The sequence below is a fragment of the Miniopterus natalensis genome, chromosome 19, assembly GCF_054644295.1.
Source record: "Miniopterus natalensis isolate mMinNat1 chromosome 19, mMinNat1.hap1, whole genome shotgun sequence".
Lineage (NCBI taxonomy): Eukaryota > Metazoa > Chordata > Mammalia > Chiroptera > Miniopteridae > Miniopterus > Miniopterus natalensis.
In genome coordinates this window covers 36,973,844-36,997,624 of record NC_142099.1, presented here as the reverse complement: position 1 = coordinate 36,997,624, position 23,781 = coordinate 36,973,844, and the positions used below count along the sequence as shown (strand labels likewise).

Sequence of the window (23,781 nt, the reverse complement as noted above, 5' to 3'; positions counted from 1 at the left end):
CTACACCTGTTTTAAGACCTTGGCACATAGTAAATGCTTGACCAACAGATAGATGATTTATCAGTTTCCTGAAATAGTGTGCTTTCTTGCTCAAATACAGCCAATAGAGGGATTGACTTGTTATTCACGATTTTTTAAAGAGAAGCTGGAATCTCAGTAGGACTCCCAACGTGATTTGTCTTACTTTGCAGAGTTCAGAGGCACAGTCAGTCTCTGGGACGTGATTTGGAATGACTGAGTTTCTCAAAAGCTTTGTGTCTATTTATAGGCTGCTGAGCAAGTTTTAACTTAGGTATTAACTAAATTTACTCCCACTTACCAAGATCTTAAATGTCAGTCTGGATTTATAGTTGGAATCTGGAATTTCTGCTTATAATGTTCTCAGATTTCACATCAATTAACTGGAAGACAGTTCTAAATTTATTGTTTCTGAGAACCCATGCTAATCTAGGAGAAACATAAACAGAATGAATAAAATAGAGCTTAGTACTCTTTAAATGGCCAAGAACACCACAAACCGGAAGCCACTCTTTCTCCCTTATGGCCTTTACTTTACAAAAGAAGTATTTGCTAGTGAAAAACATGTTTTAACTGTTGAAATGTAGATTGCTATCAGGAGTAGATTTTGTTAAGAGGGCTGCCTTTATTCAAAATCAATAGACGAGTTCTCTGAGCACATATCCTTCTCTCTTGTGGAACTAGTTTGTTTCAAGTAGTTTTATTGTAAACTTACACCCATATCCCTGATCTAATATTTATTGACTCCCTGGGCACCATTCATTCATTTAACACATAGTTTTGAGCACCTGTCAGGTTCTGCCACGCACTAAGGTTGTCTTAGTGAACAGGGCTAATGTGCCTGTACTCAGGGTGCTTGCCCTCTAGTGAGGCAAGTAAACAAGTTTTAAAATTAGGAGAAGAGCAGAGAGTAAAGTAGGGCGACATGCTAGTAACTTGGGAAGGGAGATGCTTTTTAGACTAATGGTTGGGGAAGGTCTTGCTGAGGAGATGACATTCAGACAGAGAACAGACAGAAGAAGTCACCTGGGCAGAAGCATCTTGGATTGAAGGAGCAGAACTGCAAGGGCTGTAATGCCCAGAGGAGCGTGGTGGGCGTCCCTGTGGTGTGTTCCATGCTGAGAGTGTGTTAATGTGATGGCCTAGCTGGCCTGACATCTCGTGGAATAATTTTGGTTTTATGATGGTGTAGAAAATTTTGGAAAATTATAAGCTAGTAATGTTGGTACATATGCAAGTGTAGAGCTAAATAGATGTACAGGAAAGAATAGAGTTGAGATGGAAAACCATAACTTAATATATCATGTATGAATCACAAGACCAAATTTTGGAAATTGCAACTTGTCCAGGATGTGCATATACAATAGGTGTTTTGCAAAGTTGCCAAATATTATGTGGCAGCCATTTTTTAGCAGAAAACAAATCCTTAGTATAGTCTGAGAAAACTTAATTTTAATTTATAAACACCAAATTAGTAACTCTTAAAAATTTACATGTTTGTTATTGGTGGGTGGCTTGCAGCTTCAGGTAGGAGAAACTGGAACCGACTGAAACACAAGGGTATCAGTGTGGCTCACAGGATTGAGACCAGAAGCATTAGGGACAGTAGGACAGCTCCATGTATTGCTTTGCCCTCAGGTTCTTTTCCTCATGGTTGCAAAACAGCTGCCAGCAGCCAGGGAAATATGCTTCCTGTTCAAATCCAGAGAGAGAGTAACCACATACGGTTCTCTATGCAAAGTGAGAACAGCGACCCAGAAAGGCCCAGGAGCTCTTTCCTTGATTCCAGTGGCCAGAATTGAGTAGAATGCTGGATCCAGGTCATTCCTGAACAACTTGATAGCTATGGGGCTGGGATTAATCACTCAGGTGCTTCCCTTGAGCTGAGGTCATTAGCTAAATGTTACTGCCCTCCTCCAAGTAGGGATGGCAACCAGCATGAGCATGCGTTGTGAATGTGGAGCCCCGCAGTCAAACATGAGAATCAGCAGAATTAGCATTTTGGACCGGTCTGGCCCAGGAGTGGCACAAAGACAATGCTCCAAAATCAGTGTTACAGTGAGAAGCGGACCAAGGACAGTCCCAAAGGACCAGCAACATTTAACAAAGAGAGAGAGGAGCCTGTGAGTCAGAATTCCCGACTTCAGTTTATTCTGCGTTGCTGCTCTGATGTAGGATGAGACGGGAATGATGACTGTAGGGTTTGTTTCTCATACATTTCTTTTTCCAGAAGAGTAATTATTGGAAATACATTAGCTTATAAATTGAGATTTGAATTTACTCCTTAAGCAAAAATGTCCCTGAACATTTAAGTAAAAACATTCTCAAAATGCACATATATTTTAAGAAAAGAAAATAACAAGCAGAAGAAAAGTCAAATGTACTTTTCTGTTTCCTGCCTTGTATGTAAGGTCAAGAATCTGACCTTTGAGTCAAGTTTCATCATGTATTTTATCATAAAACAGATTAACAAATAATCCTGGGAATAAGTAAACTTCCTTTGAATTTCATGGACTTTTAAAAAAATTGTGACTTGTCTTTGATTGACTTAAAATATAGTTTTAAAAGTACATTTTGCACCCGGCCGGGCGTGGCTCAGTGGTTGAGCGTCGACCTAGGATCCAGGCGATCGGGGTTCGATTCCCGGTCAGGGAACATGCCCAGGTTGTGGGCTCAATCAGTGACTCTCTCATCATTGATGTTTCTATCTCTCTCTCTCCCTCTCCTTTCCTCTCTTCTGAAATCAATAAAGGTATATTTAAAAAAAAAAAAAGTACATTTTGCAAGTGTAATACTGAAGGTATTTAGCAATTCATTTGTAATTTTGAGCTGCAGAAAGCTATTCAGTTGGCTTGAATTCATGGATTGTAATCGCATATGGTATATTTGATTTACCTGGTATTTTTTTCCCCATTAGATCTCTGTTTGTCTCTAGTCAGTTAAATATCACTAGTTTAGCTATTTCTTTGAAGTGCTACTACCCATGTCTTAAAGGAAGTAGGGAAGGAGTTGTGAATGGGTGTGCTGAAGTTACAGGGAAATGAGAAGTGTATGTTTTACTATATGAAGGCAGTGCCAGTGGGTTGGACACAGAACTGCATCTTTGTAGTTTTTTTAAGTTCTTAGTAGTAGCGAGGAGTGTTCACAGTTACAACTTCATACTTCAGAGTCTTCCCAACATGTACACAGTACATTGGAAAGATTATTGTTTTCTTATTATAAAGGAATAAATGATTAGGCTTGCCACCTGTGTCTGAGACCTTGGTGATTGGAAGTGGGTTATGAATGGTAGTGGATTGCAAGTCACATGTGCAGGGCCCTGCTCTCAAGTCATCGTGAAGGGACACGAATTCTCTCTGTGCTTGTCGTGTGTGGGAAAGACACAACAAACTACTAATCCCTGCTGTCTTGTAGACCATGAGATACTGGCCAGTAGACTCCACTCAGAGGCCATTGAGTTCTCCTTTATATTTTGTTTTGTCCCTACGCCTCATTGAGTTCCAAGGAGTGAGATCAGGCCTTTCGTTTTCTGTTTCACATTTCTGTCTCTGAAGTTTGGCACCCCAACTCGTGGTGCTCAGACTTCAGCATGTGTCAGAATCTTCTGCAGGGTTGGTGGCAACACAGGTTTCAGGGCCTCCCACCCAGTTTCTGATTCCATAGGCCAGTGGAGCCTGAGAATGTGGTAGGTTCCCAGGTGATGTTGGTAGTGCTTGTCCAGTTACTGCCCCTTGAGAATTGCTGCTGCAAAAACATTAACTTCCAATAACTCCAACCAAAGGATGTATTCAGTTTATTTAAGGAAAAGATGTGCTGTATTAACTACTATGTAGATTAGATTTTATATTGTTTCCCTCTCTCTTTCTCTGGATGTTGGTTATAACATTAAGGGACCCACAGGAAATATGCTCTGAAACTATTATATTGCTTTAGTAAAAGCATCATTACCATTTGCTAATTGGCATCTTGAAACTTTTCACAGACACATTACTGCCACAGGACCGAAAGCCACTTGTGGGTAGAGGAAAATACTTTGTGTTACTTTGCTTGATGTTTCAAGCAAAGATGGCATTTTTTGTGTTTTGTGTTGTTTTTTTTGGTATTTGTTCTTTACTGAGAGTAATTGTCATTTCACTCAATGAAGACGGAGGCTTTTTCAGCCACTCTGAGGCCCCACAGCCCCTTTGTTGTTGCAGCCGTGGGTGTTTCTGTGGCCACTCAGTGGGGTCTGGCAGGATTACTGTTGTAAGGACCACACCTGGCTTATTTGCATCCAGTTTAAATTGGGGAGATTTCAAAAGAAGGAAAGGTCTGTCGATGAGCCAGTGGACAGCCAGAAAGGGCTCGTCAGCTTAAAGGGGAAAGAAAGGGCAGGCGGCTTTTCCTTATTTGTTACAGTTTCTGCTCTGGAGAGTTTGGGGTGGGGGTGCTGAAGTTTATATTCGTTTTGTGTGTTTATTTGTCTCAAGGTGTTTTTCATTTTACAATTTAATGATTTTTTTAAAATTTCCTTAAAGAACTCAAAATGCAAACAAATCGGACTTTTTTTTCCCAAGAGAGAAAGAATTTCATTTCTTTTTAGTTGTATAATTTAATACAGTGTCTTAGTAAGTTTTGGACCACTCTTGGAGAATTGTGGAAGAATTTTATGTTGATCTTTACTTTCACATATTTTATAAGCATATAAGTATGATACCCTTCTCTCATAAAAATAACTCCATTTTTAAGAAGACAGTTTGAGCTATTTACATATTTGATTTTTGTTTGTACCTTTGAACTTAAGCTCTTGATTCAGAGTTTCAAAAAATAGGAGCATCCTGAATGTATAGGAAAAATTATATGGGCTACTTATATGAGCACTGAATATAGTAATATGTAGGTGGTTTTCATGAATTAGTTACACTACTACGTCTGTTCACTAATTTAACCAGGTACACTAACTGTTACAGAAATTCACACATAGCTGTAACGTACAGGTATAAGGCAGGCAGGAGTCCGTGTGTGTACCAGCTCCTCTTCCTTGGTGAAGGCTGCAGAACTCTACTGGTCAGGATTCGGAGGCCTCGTGGCAGAGGGTGGTGGTCAACCAGTGATGGTGAAGGAATTTCCACACCTGGGCTCCAAGTATTGATCTTCCTCATTTTCTAAAGACAAAATGTAATCTTGTACCTTTTCTCAGAGTACTTTACAGTGATAGCAACCTATATCGATCTGTCTGTATCTTACCTGTGTATATATCCAAAGCTAATTGAAGTAGGTACTTGTAAATTGGAGGAGGTTCATGTTGGATGTGTGTGTGTTAGTGAAATGTACCCTTTAAAGAAAATAATAAGTAGGCTGTTTTATCCAGCTTCATGAAAGAATAACACCTTATGATACATGTTCCAAGAACTTTCTAATTGACCTCCATACTTCTGCAGTAAGGGCAGCTGCCCACCCCTGTGTAGTAGATGAGGAGGTGGGCACAGAGGGGCCTGCCCAGGGCAGCGAGCTGTACCTCCGTGGGCGGTCAGTCCATGCTCCTCGGGTGTGATTGTTCCCCCTGAGAGTGCTAGGTTATTTATACAGCTTATTCAGTCATGCCTTTTTCTCTTTTTGTATTCATAGACTGGAAAAGTAAGGAGAGCTTTCCTGCCTTCTTAGTTACCAAACTGCTCTCAGTTTTCAGTGAATCAATTCAAAGAAAGAATGCAGTCTTTCTATACCTGGTAAATATTTTCTGCTATACAAGCTATTAATTTAGTAGCCTCTGATAAATCCAGGTGTTATGATGATTGCCTTTAATTTTGTGGAATGACTATGAAAATGGCTTACCAACCAAGTATATATGTTATATACATATATGTATATAATCATTTTTAACTCGGAAATCTGTTTGATTTGATATGAATTGCTGTGGTAGAGTGATACTTGGAATGCCTGTGTCCTAGCCAGCAATCGAGAACAGTTTGGATTGGCCCTCCTACTTAGATCAGGCTCTGGTTTCTTTAGAAAAAGTTGTGAATTTACTGCTAATAGGGCTTATTCTATGATAATATAACTTTAGCAATAATCTCTGTATGGCAGTTTAATTAAACTACTTTGTAAATAATAGTCTTATAAGATTAATCTAGTCATCAGAATATTATAGCCTACGTTTTACCAGTTTACAGATTGACCTAGGTGAAGATCAGAGAGGTCAAGTAACTTACTTATGGAGGTTCATCTAGCCAGTGTAGAGATGAAATAAAAATCTACATATTTTGACTCTGAGAGTGCCTTTTAAAAAGTCTTCTCTTTTGCCCAGCTGATGTGGCTCAGTGGTTGAGTGTCGCCCTGTGAACCTGGAGGTCAGGATTCGATTTCCAATCAGGGCACATTCCCAGGTTTGGGCTTGATACCCAGAAGGGGGTGTGTAGGAGGCAGCCAATCAATGATTCTCTCTCATTGGTGTTTCTGTCTCTCTTTCCCTCTCCTTTCCTCTCTCTGAAATCAATAAAAATATATTTAAAAATAAGTAAATAAAAAATAAAAATTCTTCTAAGTACCTTAAATATAGATTAACATGCCTAAAAGAATAAACAGACCACAGTGACAGTTTATATGGATTTCCTTTTTGCTTAACTTAAAATGTTAATGTGGGAACAGAGAAGACAAAGGTTTTATTTATTCTGCATCCAATATTTTCTCTGTTAACAACAGATTAGCAACCATGAATTAACTACTAGGTGCCATGGAATTTTTCAGATACATTTTATTTAAGCCACAGGAGAACCCTCGGGTATTATTGTACCTGATTTACAGATAAGGAGACTGAGGCTTAGGGGGTGAGTCCTAGAGCTTAGGATGTGAGAACTAGAGTTTAAACCTAGTTCCCTCTGATTTCAAATCCCATTCCTAAGCTGTGAAGCTGGCTTATTTTTGGAGTTAAAATTTAATCATAAATCCAGCACATTCCATAATAACTGATGAACTGATCCTGATCCTGGAATCATTTTTTCCCTGAATTCACCCCTCCCAAACGCTGAGCATTTTAGAGACAAACAGAAAGTGCGGAGAGACCCTGTCTTCCTCTGTAATGATTTAACTGTAGGAATCATGTTCACCATCTTTATAATGTAGTTTAAAGGTGTAGGTCATATCACCCTAAAAAAAGGTGTTTATAAAGTATTTGTACATTATAAACATGTTCAAACTAGAGTAAACTAACTTGAACATTTGTCTCCATGTTTTTACTTTTATAGTTGACCAATCAATGATTAGTTTCCCAAAATATTTTAAAAACAAACGTTTCAAAATTAGTTAAGAGAGCCTGGCTGGGTGTGGCTCAGTGGTTGAGCATTGACCTAGGATCCAGGAGAACGTGGTTCGATTCCCAGTCAGGGCACAGGCCTGGGGTTGCAAGCTCGATACCCAGTCGGGGGCGTGCAGGAGGCAGCCGATCAATGACTCTGTCATCATTGATGTTTCTATCTCTCTCTCCCTCTCCCTTCCTCTCTCTGAAATCAATAAAGATTTTTTTTTTTTTTAAATCAGTTAAGAAAAAAAGTTGATGTCACAGCAGAGTATTAAAAATTAATACATTTCATGTGTCTGCCTGGCTTGAGGAAAATAAAAGCTCATTATCTTAACTGAAATTGTAATATTGAGATATAAAGAAAATTCCTTCTTCTTTAGTTAAATACCCAGAATACTGGAGTTTGCCCAAACCAGGAGAATCTTTGCCTTAAAACCTGACTCACCCACTGAAATTCACTTTTCTCTAGGAATCTTTCATTAAATTACCACCTGGCTGGCCAAGAGGGCGGGGTGCCCAGAAGGTAGGCATGCAATATTAAAAACACATTTAGAGTAGCTCACATTATATGTTTTGTTCCCAGCAGTGTGGAGATCTAGCATAGAATTGTAATGTGTTTGCATTTGAATCTGTACTACGCAAAATGAGGAGTAATGTACATTAGAGTGCCTGGCACCTTTCTGTTTGGGGGAGTCATGTTAGGGCTTCTAAAAGGTGAGATATATTGATGGATTTTATTGTTTTTCTAGTTAAATTCTTTCTGACTAACTGGAGCTTGCAAGGATGATATGAAACTTATTGATACTATTGACATTATGGTGAGATTATAAAGTTGCTTGACTACTCCCAGCATCCCTTGCAGCTGCTCATCACCTCTCAGGAGGGCAGGAGGTGGGGCAGGGCTGGGCAATGCATAGTTATTGAATTCGTACTCTGTTGGGCACGCGCTAGACACATCCTCACATATGCTGGCATTTTTAATACTCATAGAAGTATGGAAGTCCAGACAGCAGAGCATAGAGAAGAAAGCGTTCTGTCTGAAGCTATGCCTTGCTTTCTGTTTGGTCAGCTTGTCAACCCTCCCTAGTCTTTGTCCTGTGCTTTGGGCAATGCCAGACCTGCGGACTGTCCTACTGCCTGAATCCAGCTGGGGCTCCATCCACTGCTTATGTGGTTAGAGGGGCAGCCAGTTTTGGTATTTTTTTTTTTTTTTAGAGGGGTCAAGTTTTAAGTTTTCAGAAGACTATAGTTAACAATACTGTTTTATATACCCCAAAATTTGCCAAGAGTGTATGTAGGTTTTATGTTAAGTACTCTTACCACACACAAAAGTATTTTATTTTATTTATTGATTTGAGAGAGAGAGGAAGCAGAGGAGAGACCTGCAACCTTGCTGTATCTGGATGACACTCTAAACAACTGAGCTACCCAGCCAGTATTTTTTCAGCCCTGGCTGGGTGGCTCAGTTGGAGCATCGTCCTGTATACCAAAAGGTCATGGGTTCGATTTCTGGTCAGGCACATAACCCAGATTTTGGGTTCAATCCCTGGTCAGGGCCAGTGCAGGAGGCAACTGATTAATGTTTCTCTCTCACATTGATGTGTGTGTGTGTCTCTCTCTCTCCCTCCTTCCCTTTTTAAATTCAAAAAGGGAGGGTGGCAAAAGGAGACTTTTGGAGGTGATGGATAACTTTATGGCCTTAATTGTGGTCTCATGGGTATGCACTCATGTCCAGATTTCTCCAGGTGTATGTAATAAATATGTACAGCTTTTCATATGTCAATCATACCTCCATACAGTGTTTTTTTAAAGTCTTCAGAAGAAATTTTAAATCTCTTAAGAAATGTAATTTAAAGAGTAAAACATTAATACTCTGCTCTTACCATTACAGTAAAGATGATTTTCTGGCCTATGGATTAAAAGTTAGTTTAAAAACATGGAAATATTCAAGAGCATTACTTAATTTTTTTTATTATAACAGGAGAAAAATCTTATTTTGTTAAATATGAAGAGATTATAATAATATATCATTTTTATAATTTCTTATTATTTGAAAAATAGCTTATAGTCTCATCTTAATTTTAAAAACCACAAACAATTTTTCAGTGAGGAAATTAAGGTTCAGGTCCACTAGCTTCCTAGGGCTGCCATAACAAGTACCACAAACTGGGCAGCTTAAACAACAGAAATATATTGTCTGAGAGCTCTGGAGGCCAGAAATTCGAGGTCAGGGGTCAGCAGGGTTGGGTCCCTTTGAAGGTGGTGGGGAGAATCTGTTTCCTGCCATCCTCCTCTTTCCTCTATATGTGTCTGTGTCCAAATTTCCCCGTTTTATAAGGACAGCAATAGCATTGAATGGGGCCCATTCTCATGACCTCATCTCAATTTGATCATCTGAAAGACCTATTTCCAGTAAGGTCACATGCACAGGTGCTGCGTGCCAGTTAGGCCTGTACCATTTTGGGGGGGGATTCAGTTCATAACAGATGCTGAGTGCTTTGCTCGGGGTCTCTCATGAAAGTGGCAGTTTTAACAGGACATGACAGTGTACCTGTAATACCACACTTAAAGTTCATTTTCTACCACTGTCTTATGTTGGGTAGATTTTACTTAAAATTAACTGAGTACCCAACCTTAAGGAAAAATCTGGAAAATAGTGAAAGAGAAATGACACCTTGCTTATGGGGAATACAATTTTGGTGATAGCAGATTTCTCATCAGAAACCATGGAGACATTGCCTTGACATTTTTCAAGTGCAAAAGAGCTCAGAATCCCACATTCTATTTCCAGCAAAAATGTCCTTCAGGAGTGAAGAGGAATCAAGACATTTTTAGATGAAAGGAAGCGAAAAGGATCTCGTCACCAGCAGACCTGCCCTAAAGGAATGGCTAAAAAATGAACTACTTAGTTTTAAATCCATCAGAACATGTTTGGGACTCATGCTAAAAACTGCAAAATGCTGATGGAAGAAGTCAAGGAGGCTGTAGAGAAATGGGGAGAGACACTGTGTCCATGGTTTAGAACACTCAACACAGGAAATGTAAGTTCTCCCCAAATAGATACACAGGTTTAAGGCAATTCTATCAAAATCCCCACAAACTTAATAGATAAGATTCAAAAGTTAGTGTGGGAATGCAAAGGAACTAGAATAGCTAACAAAATTTCAAAAAAGAATAAAGTGGGAGGAATCCGTTTCTCTAATTTCAAGACTTATTATATAGCTGCAGGAATCGACCCTGGGGGTGTTGGTGGAGTGATTGTCACTGATCGGTAGAACAGAACAGAATAGAAGACCTAGAAATAGATCCAAACAAGAACAGCCAACTGATTTGTGACTAAGGAACAAAAGCAATTCAGTGGAGGAAGGGTAGTCTTTCTGATAAATGATTTAAAAATAAAACCCTAATCTAAATCCTGCACATCAGGGAAAAGGAGGAGAAGACATCTTCAGGACATGGGGCTTCGTGAATAGCCTTTAAACACAACACTAAAACCAGGTCCATTTTAACTCAAATTAAAAATTGAGTAATTAGACTTTATCAAAACTCTGTGAAGAGAACCAAAAGATGAGCTTCACACTGGCAGAAATTATTTGCAAAGCACGTATCTGATAAAGGACACTTATCTACTATACATAAAGGACTCTTAAGATTCAACCCTAACAAAAAACATTAGAAAATAGATATTTTTAGAAAAATCCAAAAGAAAGGAATAGACACGTCACTGAAGAAGAGATATGGATGATAAATAGGCATATAAAAAGATGTTTGGTAATCCTAGCCATTGGTAAAACTTCAGTAGAGCCATGTGACATCTACACTTTCATCACTGAGAAATGTCAGGATTGGATTCTGTAATGATGGTATGTTTACTGTATGCCAGTGCTAGGTCAAGCAGTCAATGAGCTATGCAGAGGTACTGCAGAGATACAAGGTAGCATAGGTCACAGAGGGGACCAGAGCACTCACTACTAGCTGCCTCCTAGTGGGGTGGCTTTCTCTACAAACCACCACTTAAATGACAGATTAGATTGACTTTGCACTGTCTGCCCCACAGCGTGCTGAGTGCTCCTCCTCAGTGGTCTGTGCACGTCTGCTTCTACTGGTGGGTGGTATGGTGACCAAAAGTTGTTTACTTGTTTTTGCCCCAAGACTGTTGTACTACTTATTTTAATTATACAATTTAAATAATTATTATATAAACCAAGGAAAAGAAAGATGATGTTTCTGTGAAAACAACTTGAATGCATTGAAAAGATGTAATAAATGGTCATTACTAGAAATGCTGTTGAATTAGACTTGAATAGGAGAGCTATAAAATATTAGGGATCGATTATTCTAAAGAGAAAAGAATGGAAAAGATTCTGCACTTAGATGGCTTCACGTACCGTAAGTTCTTGTTTTATTTTTAAAGCAGTTTTTCAGTCTGTGGGTCATGAGGTCATTAAATAGGTTGAAAGCAGCAGTTAAAAAAAAGAAACGTATTAGAACATATCAGAGTGCATTACATCTAGGAAGTAACATTGTTTTCTGAAACTTTCCTTGAACTTTTTATATTTATTCTATAAAATGTGAAGATGTGAAAAGCTTGAAAAACAAAGCTAAAGAAATTGAAACTGAAAGACTAGGGTATGTATTAAGGGTGTGATTTTCATCCAAGGAAGAAGAGGAAACACAATTATTAGTTCCAAACTGAAAACAAAGATTTTGGTCTGACATAAAAAAAAAATTGGTGAATGAATATATTTATGAACTTTGCATTAAAATGAAATGTTTGTGTGGTTTTATGGTATTTATTTTAAGTTGACCTTTTTGATTGACTAACTACAGATCCATGTCATGGGATAAGAGTTTTGCTATGTGTTTTTGTTTTTTTTTAACTTACTTTCCTCTAATGCCTCCTTATTTTGTCCCAGTCCCCTGTCCCCACCCCACTTCCTTTCTCTGCCACTTAATAGTGAGTGACCTAAGAGGCATTGTCTAGGTTTCAGTTTACTTTTTATAAAATAAGATTATAAGAGTATTTATTGCCCTCTTTCCCAAGGAAGACAACTATCACATCACATATTGACTCAAACTAGATGTAAAATGAAAACAATTGAATTGGATTAATTCATGCTAAACTGTGAATGACTGACAGTCCCACAAAGCTCCCAGAAATCCGGAAATGTTTTATTTTTTTTATTTTTTAAGGGTGTTTATTGGGTCACATTTTACTCTGACATTTCAGACAGAGAACCGAATGTAGTGGACATTGGAGATTGTGAGTAAAGCTGTCTGTTCCCTTCCTTTAGGTCTGACTGTGCCATGGTTGGGGGAGTCCTGGGGAGAAATGGTAGCCATCTGCCCTCATTCCTTCTGGAGAGGCCTGGACGGCCTTGTAGAATTGAAACCTGCCCTCTAGAATGTGCAGCATACCTAGTTCAAGGGTGCCAGAAAGGGAGTTTCCTCTCCTTCCCATTGTGACAGGGTGAGGCTGTCACCCTAGATAGCTGCATCTCAGGGCTGCTTCCTTCTCTTGCCTTCTCCCTCTTCCTGCGGTGAAGATGGTGAGTTTTGCAGTGGGGGGGAGGGGTTCTTCTCCAGATACTGGCCTTGTGTGAGCAGTAGCCCCCTCCTATTCGGAGCCCGCCCCCTGGACCTGGGCCTGAGGAGGAGCTTATTACCCTACTGAGGTCCTGCCCTGGGGGTGCCTTTCAGCAAACACTCTGTTGTTGGCAGTGATTGTATGGCTGTAGATCCAAGAGAAGACGAATCCTTTAGGGGTGTTATTGCATGCAGCACAGAGAGGTAGGAGGTGAGTTGCAAAGGTATTCTGTAAGTGCAGGTAATGAATGTGAAGTTTGATGAAGGCAAAAGAGAAGGCATGGAAACTTGATTGACATTTACTATATTCTAGTCACATTCATCATTGCATCTTTTCTCGCCAAGCAGTCCAGTACATTCTGCCTTAAAACTCATTTGAATTTTGTATTCTGTTCATATTATAGTCTTGCTTGTTTAATACAAAGTATTATGAATTGTGATTGAATAAAATTGATGCTCTTGAAACCTGTCCCATGTCTGTCTCAAGCCTTGATGTCTCCATGGAACAGCTGCCCTGACAGGTATGAGCACACTTATCCTGACAGCCACCTCATGAGAAAGACATTGTTATTTTACACATGGGAAAATTAAGGTTCAAAGAGGGAAGGCACTTAGGTCTTGGAGGTACTAAAAGGCAGTGTTTGATTTCTCCCCATGCCCTCTCTTCGTATGTACTTTGTGGTTCTATAAAACAGAAAAACTAGCAATATAAATAAGAGTGCTGATCTGAAAGTTGAGATTCTTGGTTTTGTCTCTAACTGTTACTGATTTGCAAGAAAATCTTCTTATATGCATGTTGAGTTCAATTTCAACCTTAGTTTTGGCAAAGGTGACTTTTTAAAAGTCAAACACTTCGAGTGTTGGAAGACCGGTCTAAATCAAAGCAGTTACTAGCGGGATAGCGCCCCTGGGAACTCTCACCCTGGTGCCTGCACCTGTTTATCTGCACACACTTGACTTTTAAAGACAAGTCCTTGTCACCAGTTGTTGGTCTCCTGGCCACACTGAAGCAAGCGATTTTAGCCTTGTCTTATTTGAGCCCTCCCCCACGTCTCCCATGTCCCTGAATGTACAGTTTGTCTGCCATGTGTAAGACCCAGGAGTTCAGATTTTCATGTTAGCAAGTCTGCTTAAATCCTGACTCCACCTTGCTAGTGTTACCTTGGGTAGATTGCTCCAGCCTTCTGTGGCTCGGGCTTCTTATTTTTAAAGGGGTAATGATGCCTGCTTCATGTGATGTTTTAGAAATCTGAACCATCTAGAATGATTCCAACACAATGTAGTCTTATTGTAATGCCTAAAAGTTTGGGTTGATGTTTTACCTTGTAAATTCATTTTAAATTGACTAGATGTATTGTTTAGTAGGGTTTTATACATACTCAGATATATATTCATATCTGTTAAGCAGAATTCACTTGAAATACTGAGTTAGTTCCACAATTTACATGGCCCATTTTCTGATGATTGTTACTGTATGTAACAAACTGTCTTCCACTTTTGATTGAGGTTGATGGGGAAGGCTACCCATACCCTGTGGTGATCCACTAATCTAGCCCGTCAGCTAGTAGTATAAAAAGAATTTGTACACCGGGACTTCCACTCTTGAAGGTGGTTTTACAGATCCCACCCCTCTTCTGGGCTTACACTGTCGCCTGCTCTGAGCAGGACTTCCCCGGCGGCACACGTCAGTATCTGGAACCTGCTTATCCGTGGGTAGCACCATCTGGACAGTCCTGTGCTCTGCTTCTACCTTGCTGATTGTTTCCTGGGGATTATGTGGATTGCGTAGAAAGGTTTTTGCAAATCCTCTTATTACGGAAGTCACTGTTGCCTGCAGGAATGAGATTAAAGGTGCTTAAGGCTGTGGAGTCTTCCGATTTGTAGTGGCATTTAGCAGAGCTGCCTCCTGCCCCCTTCCCCCCAGCACTACCTCAGGTTGGTCCGAGCAGCCGGCCCTAGGAAGAAGTCTCATTTCATCCTCCTAATTGTTATGCGGGCGCTCAGGAGATAATTTTTCCCTCCACGCACTGCCAATTAATATGCAAATTGACTGATAAATATTTATGCGGTGATTTAAATTATGCAGGGATGGCTCTCAGTGTATTCTGTAAATGAATTGTTCGTGGACTTCAAAGTGCTGGCTGCCGTGCTAACGAGGAGAGATTTGCATAAGGCCCTAATCACTCGCATACTGATTAAGCTTCATTATGGAAACTGCCAGCTGCAATCTTTGTTTCTATTTTATTACAAAAAGGGGAACTTTTCATGCTTCAGTTGCCTTGACAATGTCAGTCCTAGCTGGTAGGAGAGACTAAAACTCCTCTGAGCAACTGAAGTTTCCTTATTCAGTTGAAGATGGCTATGGTGTAACTGAAGTTGTAGTTTGCTTCTCCCCTAGTCCACTTTCCACCTCCCACCCTTGTTCCCTTAGATTTGTTAGAAATAGTACCTTCTGACCCCATCCAAACCACTACCTGTTTCTTCCTTGCTGTGGACTGTGAACCTAGAAGATTTCACAGCAATGCTGGACTGCAGTGACTTTGTTCTAGGTGGGTACCAGCACAGTTCTTTCTTATGTGCTTTAATATGGAAATATCGGGTGTGGGGTTGGCTATGCAGAAATGCTTAATCACCTATACAACCGGCTGGGGGAGGGGAGAGGCGGGTGGTGCAGGGCAGGGGGAAGCATTTGCAAAGCTGGCTCGTACTTGACCTTGCAGTGGGTTCCTCCCTACCACCAGCTCTTCTGGTTTAGAGGAGACTTTCAGTAAATAGTGTGGATTTAGACTTCAACTTGAATGGAGGACAGTTTTGCTTTTTTGGAAATTTCTATTGAGAGCATGTCATGTAGTTCTAAAAACACTCTGGGCCAGAAACAAGGTCTGAAGCATACCTTAAAAATATGTATATTAATAAAAATGTTTTGCATACTTAGTTGGAATGTCTTATATAAAAACCAAAAGTACTTAGTGCGAATCAGAATTGTTCCCCTGAGGATAGGTTTGGGTGACTGCCCCGGTTACTGCAGTCAGGCTGAGGATCAATTTCCAGATTTTAGAAGCGAAACTTTTCAAATTTTGACTAATATTAGCCTTTTTTATTTTTAAAAATTAACGTCAGAAAACAATCTTAAGTACTGGAAAATCTGTTTTTTTAGAGTTTTCCCTATAGAACAAGAAGCCTTTGGGAGGGCTGGGCCTTTCTGGCTTGAATATATAAACTGTCTTTGTTGACTAAGAGTTAAAATAGATTGAGGTACCTTGGTGTTTAGACATAACGATGGCTCATGATGGCCATACCTTATGTTGAGTTTTATCTGTATGCAAAATTTTTGAAACCTCTTTGGGTTACTCTGGTCACCTGGAAAGTCAGGTGATGTGAACTCCAGGACTCTGATATCTTACAAACCTTTGCAAATAATTTTTTTCCCATATGTCATTTTTCCCATTTGAAAAATTGAGCTGCCCCCATCACCTGCACAGTTGCCAAGGATAGAATAAAATGATAGTTCTGAAAGTGTTTGAATTCTTAGGTAGACAGAAGGCATGGCCTAAACCCAAGGTAGTAGTGATGTCTCTACAGACTGTAAAAGCCACCGTTAATCGCGTGAATGACTGAACCAACAAACTGATGTCAAGAATTCACCAAGAGCAGCTTGCAGAATGTATGTTAGACTCATCATATAGTGTGCTCAGGGTGCCCAGGGCAGAAACACTCCAAATATCAAAAAGGAAATTACTTATTTACTCTTACATTTACTAAGTTGGGAACTCAAGAAAGGAAAGGAAAATACCTTTTTGAAAAATTTTTAGCATTATATTTTAGAATTAGAAATGATATGTATTATTCTTAGTTAACAATAAATATTTAAACTCTTCCCATAGTTGTACCGTTAATCAGAATTTTTGTTTATTATTTTGTGTATGAAGTAATTTTGTTAAATGTCTTTGAAGGTCTTGACAATTCGATTGAAAAATTCTTAGAAGATTCACATAGAGTACCTGTGATACAATCTTTAATTTATGGATGTGAAAATTAGGGTATGAATTGTACAAGGTTAAGCTCATGACTTGTTAGGAATTATGCCTTCTTTGTATTTATGATATGTAGGAAATTATCAGCTTTTTAAAATGAATGTTAACTGGTTCATTATTTTTCCCGCCTTTAAAATACAGTCTAAAGGAAGCATTGAGCAGTGCGTATGCTTAATGACATATTCTATTACATTTGTTGTAATCTTTCTTGGCTTTCATAAGGTTTTGGGTAAGTCATTCAGAAAGCTGATTTCCACTAAGTTGTACACCTGTTTCTTTCAAACCTTAGTATGCTTTCAGATGACATTTAAATTTTTCTGGACAGTGAGGGAAAGGAAGTTGTAGAACAACCCTCATTTATGACCAAAGACATAAGAAACTGAACCCTTTGAACCTCTGAAGAACGAACCAAAGATATGATAGAACTTGTAAGCACATAAGACAGGTATCCGCTTAGAAACTATGTTAGAACGGCTGGTCCCCAGCTTCTGGTTTGAAGTGAAATATATGGAGAAGGACTCCCTTCTGAAGTGCTCTCCTCCCTTGTGCATGTAGATAATGCCACTGTGACAATATGGTTGGGACTCTAGTGATCGGTTTGATTTCCTATTTAAACATTTAAGCATATGACAAAATGTGCTCTTCAGTAAAAAAATCAATATAGTATAGTTAAAGTGTTTATTCTCTATGAACCAGTAATTAAATAGTTCTTAAACTGGTGGGAAAAAGGCAGAACTTGCTTGATAGTAAACTTGTTTGATTTATAAATATGCTAAGTTTGAGTTTGCAGGAGAAGTAGAGTAAGGTCTGTGTTTAACTATGTTTCGATTTCACCCTTTTGAAGAAGAAGAAAAGCAGGCTTATTCTTGTGCCATCTGTTGTGTCTTCTGGGATACCCAACATTGCTCGATGAAACTTTTCACTGCGACATCTTAAACATAACTGTAAAGATATGAACCATGGCAGCGGGTTCATTTGGGATACCAAGGTAGCATAATTCCTAGGTGGGTGTGGTTGTGTGCATTGGTGAGTCAGTCTTGACATTATTAGATGTACCTGTTATGCCTGTGGTAACTCCTTGTACTGGTTTATGATTGAGGAATGAACTTGACATATTGCTTTGACACATGCTTAGTTTGTTGGTGGGGGGTAAATATGGAGATATTTTTCTTAGATTTGCTTTGTATTATTTTGTCGAGTCACTTTCCAGTCTGTTTTCAGATTATCAATGGATTGTTTGGTCATAATTAACAAATATATTTGCTTATAGAAAAGGAAGCTTTATTGGGAGATAACATATTTTACTTTGTGAGGTGCTTCCCCCAGTTTTGTTTCTTTAACATATTTTATGTTTCATATTATAAAGCATTTACTCCTCCTTTTACATATCAGACTGTATAACTTTTTAGGTTAGATTTCTGCTCTTTTTTGGAAGAATCTTAAAATTTATTTGCAAGACTACTTATTTGTGAATCACTTCAGGGTTGATGGAATCTTAAATTTCTGTCAGATAAACTTTTATTGCAATTTTCAATGTCTTAGCATTGATTCTGTCTCCTCGAACTGTAGGGCTGTAACATTAGTCAATATTCTTAACCTTTTCCTCTGCCTCAGTTTTACCCCCTCCAACTGCATCCCCAATTTTTTTAAACTTCATTCATCTCTGATTTATTACAGACTCGAGAATGAACAATCCGTCAGAAAATGGTAAACCTTCGATGGAGAGTGGGGACAGCAGCACAGGTAAGAAACCCTTCTCCAACCAAGCTTTTTAATTCAATTTAGTAGAGAAAAGAGGAGGCTTTCCATTTAACTGGGACTCATATTGGGCAAATGAAGACTGATTTGAGTATTGAGTCGTCAGGTGTAATTTAGTACCTGCAGGAACTGGGGTTGTTTTTGCTTCAGATACCATCTCAGCAAAGCTACAGAGCAGCTTAGAGCATAGTCCTTCGGGTCCTGTAGTTCTGGGTACAGATTATGGATTTGCCACTTACTAGCTGTGTGATGTAGGCAGTTTCCTGATCTTTTTGAGACTCATTTACTCAACCATAGAGTGGGCTAATATAGTTCAGAGGTCATCGTGCGCATTAAAGAGGAAGTGTCAAGCACAGTTGCTCTTGTTCCAGGTTAACAGCATAGTAAATCTTACCCACTCCACGTTCAGTATAAATTACATTAAAGTTATGATAGTGTCTGTACATAGTTAAAAACACATACCTGTTTCTAATACATCCTTTTATTTCATGATTTTTAAAAAATTACATTTGTTTAAACCCTCTATGAGGAGAAAATTACTATGTAGATGCGAAAACTGAGGCCCCAGAGAGGAAAGCTAAGTTCATAAAGAGCAGGTGGGCTCCACAGCCCACACTCTTAACTTGGTATATGGTTCAGAAGACATTTAACTCTGTCTGCTGGGCATGGTACAGGGGCTTCCCTAGTTTTGGTCAAGGCAGAAATTACTGTTCCTAGCCACATGGGGAACTATGGGCAGGGAAGCACAGCAAGTGCTGGTTTCTAAGGAAGCCAGGTCTTCACTAGCAGGGAGCTTTGCCTCTGTGACCGGTCATTTAAAAATGCCTCGCTCCAGGAGGTGGTAAGAATGAGAGTCACTCTTGGAAAATTTTCCACCGCCATTGACCACACAGCTTTTTAATTTGAAGCAGATAAGTTGAACCAGTATGGCAGCTTCCTGGCTTCACAGCTTTCATTCTGAAGTACCTGGGGGTACTTGTTAATCTTTCATCTCTGAAGTATACCTGCCCCTGCAGGTGACACTGAACTGTTGGGCTCCCTGATGTATTAACAGGTCTCTCCAGTGACTCACCTGAGGCCAGCCCGTGTAGCCTGCTGTGCGCCTCTTAACCAGGGAAAGGGCCTCCTTCTATTATCTGAATTCTTTGTTGGCAGCGGCCTCCTCTCTGTCATTTCACTATCCCATTTGGTCCCCATTTTTCATTGTCTTGTAGCACTGGTGTCTAGCAGTGCAGGTGCTTTGGCAACTAGCTAGGTGAGGGGCTTGTTTACAGAGAGACAGGGCAGTGGGTCCCATCCAGATGCTCAGGAAGGAAGCAGGGCCTGAGGAACGCCTGTGCAGAGGAGGTGTGCCAGAGGGCGCTGGAAGCTGGCGCTGCATCCTGCACTGCGGCCGACTCCTCGGGGCTCCAGCCCTGTAACCACCGGGTCAGGAGCTACCACATCCTGAGCACCTTGGACACTCAGCATGACTCCTGCCATGCCCAGTGTACAGTATGCACTGCCTGGCTGCTGGTGGAGTTCTTATGCCAGCCCTGCTAGTCAGCTATTATTATTGTTTCAATCAGTCGGAAATTGAGGCACAGAGCCAGGCAGAAGGATGTACTCCCTGCCTATGGTTTCTCTGTGAACTGCAATAAATAAAACTGCAAATTCTAGCTGGAGGACCTGCTGAAGCTGTCTCATGAATTCCTCACCCTGTTTTCACGTGGAACGTGTTGTGGAAATTTATAAGAAATTTATCTTACGGAGAACACATGTGAGATAATGTACAAGAAGTATTCATGAGTCCACAAGTTCATTGTAGGGAGAAGTGGTTCCTAGCTGGGAGGTTCAGGGAAGGCTTTGGAGGTGGTGGAGGGTGACCTAGCCTTGAAAGCTGGCGGGATTTAACCGCGATGGTGGATAATATATGTTCAGCATGATGAAACAGTTCAGTAAAAGTCAAGGTGGGAGGAAGAAGCCTATCCTGATTGTCTCCACTTCTTCCAGGTTTCCCACCAGGCCAACCTATGTGATTTCTTATCCAGTATCATTTACTCACCCTCAGAACGAGACCATTACCACTATTATTGACTTACTAGTGTTATTTTTGAAAACTTACTATTGGCTTATTATTATTATTATTATTGGTGAAGGTAAAAATGACATTAAATTAATTTTAAATATAAAATGTTATTTTTTCTGATAATATTTAATTGTTTTGAAATATTAAAACTTATTTTAAAACAACTGACTCACCTCTTGATTCGTTGAGTTGGTGGTAAATGAAATGTATGTCTGTTTTCACCTGAATTCTAACAGAGCAAGGCTTCCCATCCCATCCGTGGCCACCTGAGTTTTCATTCAAATGCTTTTCTCTCTCCAGGATAACATCAAGATCTTTCTGGCAACTGAAAAGGCAAAAGAAATTTATTAACACAACCTAATATATTTTATGACATACATTCCAAAATTATTATTGTCAGAAGTTCCCAGCAGTCGGTGATATGCTGTTCCATGGGGTTTCTTAGTGCCGGGTTCAGACATCATTTTCCCCAGGTGAGAGAAGGATCGTGAAAGACCTGGGCGCCAGTGAGCCCTCCTGCTGTTCTTCATAGTAACCGAGGAACCTTGATGTCTCGGACCCAGCCCTCATTTGGGAACATTTCTAGATAAAATACCAGCGTTTTCAGGAGAAGTCTCAGAAATTCGTTGAGGATTCTGTAATTCCCTTCAGTCTGAGTAGGGGCTACCTGAGGGTACAGTGGAGCAGTTGGGATTTCAGACTTGGAAGGGCTATCTTCCCTCTGAACTTGTGTTTATCCAAGGGCCATTTCTAACATTCTCTTGCTTTTATGATTATCATTTTAAAGTTTACTGCACATTATACTGTGTGGACTACATTCTGTGCTGGCCAAAATGCTCTGACAAGCCCAATGGGGGAATACCAACACTGAGTTTTCTTGGAGTTCCTCAGAGTGAAGTTAAGTAGTGGGGGTTCCAGGGGTCATGGACACTGGCTGGAACATTTCTGGCAAGAGCCCAGGGAGCATAGGGGCGACAGGTTAGTCTGTTCCTGGTAGGCTGGCAGGTGTCAGCCACAGTGTGTGGCCTCAGCGAGATTCTCAGTGCTGCCCAGTGAGAATCTGGCCTGCCTGCCCATTGGTGCACATTGGGATTTTTTTCTAGGTATTTGGGGCAGGGAGCTATAATTATTAAATCTATGAGACTACTAAGTGGCATTTGAATTGAGATTACACTTTTGTTGAATGAATGAGTGAGCAATTGATCCTTTCACCAAGAGATAACCAGAGCACACATTTCATTTTTATTTGTTACCAATAGAAATTTGGGAAACTGATAAGAGGGTTTGTTTCTGAAAGGCTGCCTTGCACATGGAATGTGAGATTGTACTTCTCTCTTTTCACCCTTAGAGGGCAGCTTTTTCTGATTTTTTTTTTCTAACAAGTATAAAAGAATTTTCGAGCCATGTTGTACTTTACCTCTTGCTTGACATACAAATACTGGACTTCAATAATCTCTCAGGTCCACTGTATAGCATCCTGGCTTAGAGCAGTGACAATGAAAGCTAGGGGTCAGACTTAATGAGCATGGAGAGTTGGCAGTTGATGGGGAGTAAAGAAAGAAAGAGGAAAGGGAGTGATGTAAAATGAATCCCTGCCTTTGTCTCTGAAGCAGGCTGGCTGTAGAGCTTGCAGTTCTCTTCAGTCTGAGTAGGGGCTGCCTGAGGGGGAGACTCGACAAAGAAGTGACACTTTAGTTCTGAAAGTGTTGCACTCGGGTGCCCTTTGATGCTTACAGGTGAAGAAATGACCAGTTGTAGGCAGAGATGTTCCCAAAGAACGACTGGACTGCTTAGGTAGTTGTGGGTGTCTTCCGAGGAGATAGGCTGCTGGAAAGAGTGGAGTAAGGACCAAGGACAGAGCTCTTCTGCCACGTTGCAGGGCCCAGCATGGGAGCCCTGCAGTGCCTGCACTGCCCAGTAGGAGGCCACAAAATTCAGTCACACCAGCCACATTGCTAGTGCTCAGGAGCCACCTGTAGTTAGTGGCTTCCATATTGGTTAGCACATCCATAAAACATTTCCATCATCACAGAAACCTCCACTGGACAGTGCTGAAGTAGACCAAGAAAGGGCACCACAGAGATAGGGTGAAGCTGACGGCGAGTTCATGGCTTTAGTATTCAGGGTACTCGGGTCCAGCAGAGGGGTCAGGACACAGAAGCTTAATATGTGACCTTTGGGTTTGACGGTAGTTATGGGGACCTTTGAAAGGTGTTAGGTAAGTGATAGGGAAAGAATTTGCTGTGGATAGAGAAGTAAATGGAGGAGTCACTCAGGTGACTCTTGTAAGGGAGACTGTAGTGTAGTGGCTAAAAGCCCAGGCCCTGAACCCAAACCACCTGGGTTTAGAGCCTAGGTTTTTCACTTGGCAGCTGTGCTACCTTGGACAGATTATTTCTTTCTGTGCCACAGTTTTCACAGTTGTAAGATAGAGATAAGTACTAATGATCTATTGCATAGAATTGACATGTACATGAAAGTGAGTAGGTTCTCAATGCTCACTCATAGTATTTATTAGTATTAGTATGAGGAGGAGGAAATGTTAATTAAAGGAAAGGTGAGAGTGGGAGAGGAGTGGTAAAGAAAAGACGGATGATTCAGGAATTGGAGTTCCCAAGGAGAAGGGGTGCTGTGTTTCAGAGCACTGTTGGAGGAGGAGAAGCCTTCCTCGTTTAAGGCAGAGAAATAGGCAAGTGAAGGTGTTAAAGGTAGAAGACAGAGATAATGAATACAGAGAAGTCAGTTTCCAGGAAGAAGAACTCACTCTAGACAGGGTTAGGGACAGAGGCAATTAGGGATGTCCTTGTGGTGTTGGGAAAATGAAACCAGGGAATAGAATGCAGTGAGGACATCTGGGAGGAGAGAGTTCATCCAGATAAACAGTACAAGCAGGATTGGGAGCAAAGGGTCATAATTCAAGCTAGGAACCCTGATGTCTGATAAAATCAGAGGATTATGAGTTTTACTGCAGCTTTTCAGGGACCTCTTTGTGTTTCTGAAGAAGGCAGGAAACTGCCACCATTTAGCTGGCTCACATCTTA

General features: G+C 40.3%; 1 protein-coding gene across 1 annotated transcript in view; it reads left to right on the top strand.

Moving 5' to 3' along the window:
• POU2F1 (POU class 2 homeobox 1) overlaps positions 1 to 23,781 on the top strand; it is a 109,586-nt gene that overhangs the window by 39,500 nt on the left and 46,305 nt on the right. Inside the window, exon 2 of the mRNA XM_087827822.1 lies at positions 18,592 to 18,657. Coding sequence (XP_087683948.1) covers positions 18,592 to 18,657 — 66 coding nt within the window. The remainder of the gene's footprint in view (positions 1 to 18,591; positions 18,658 to 23,781) is intronic.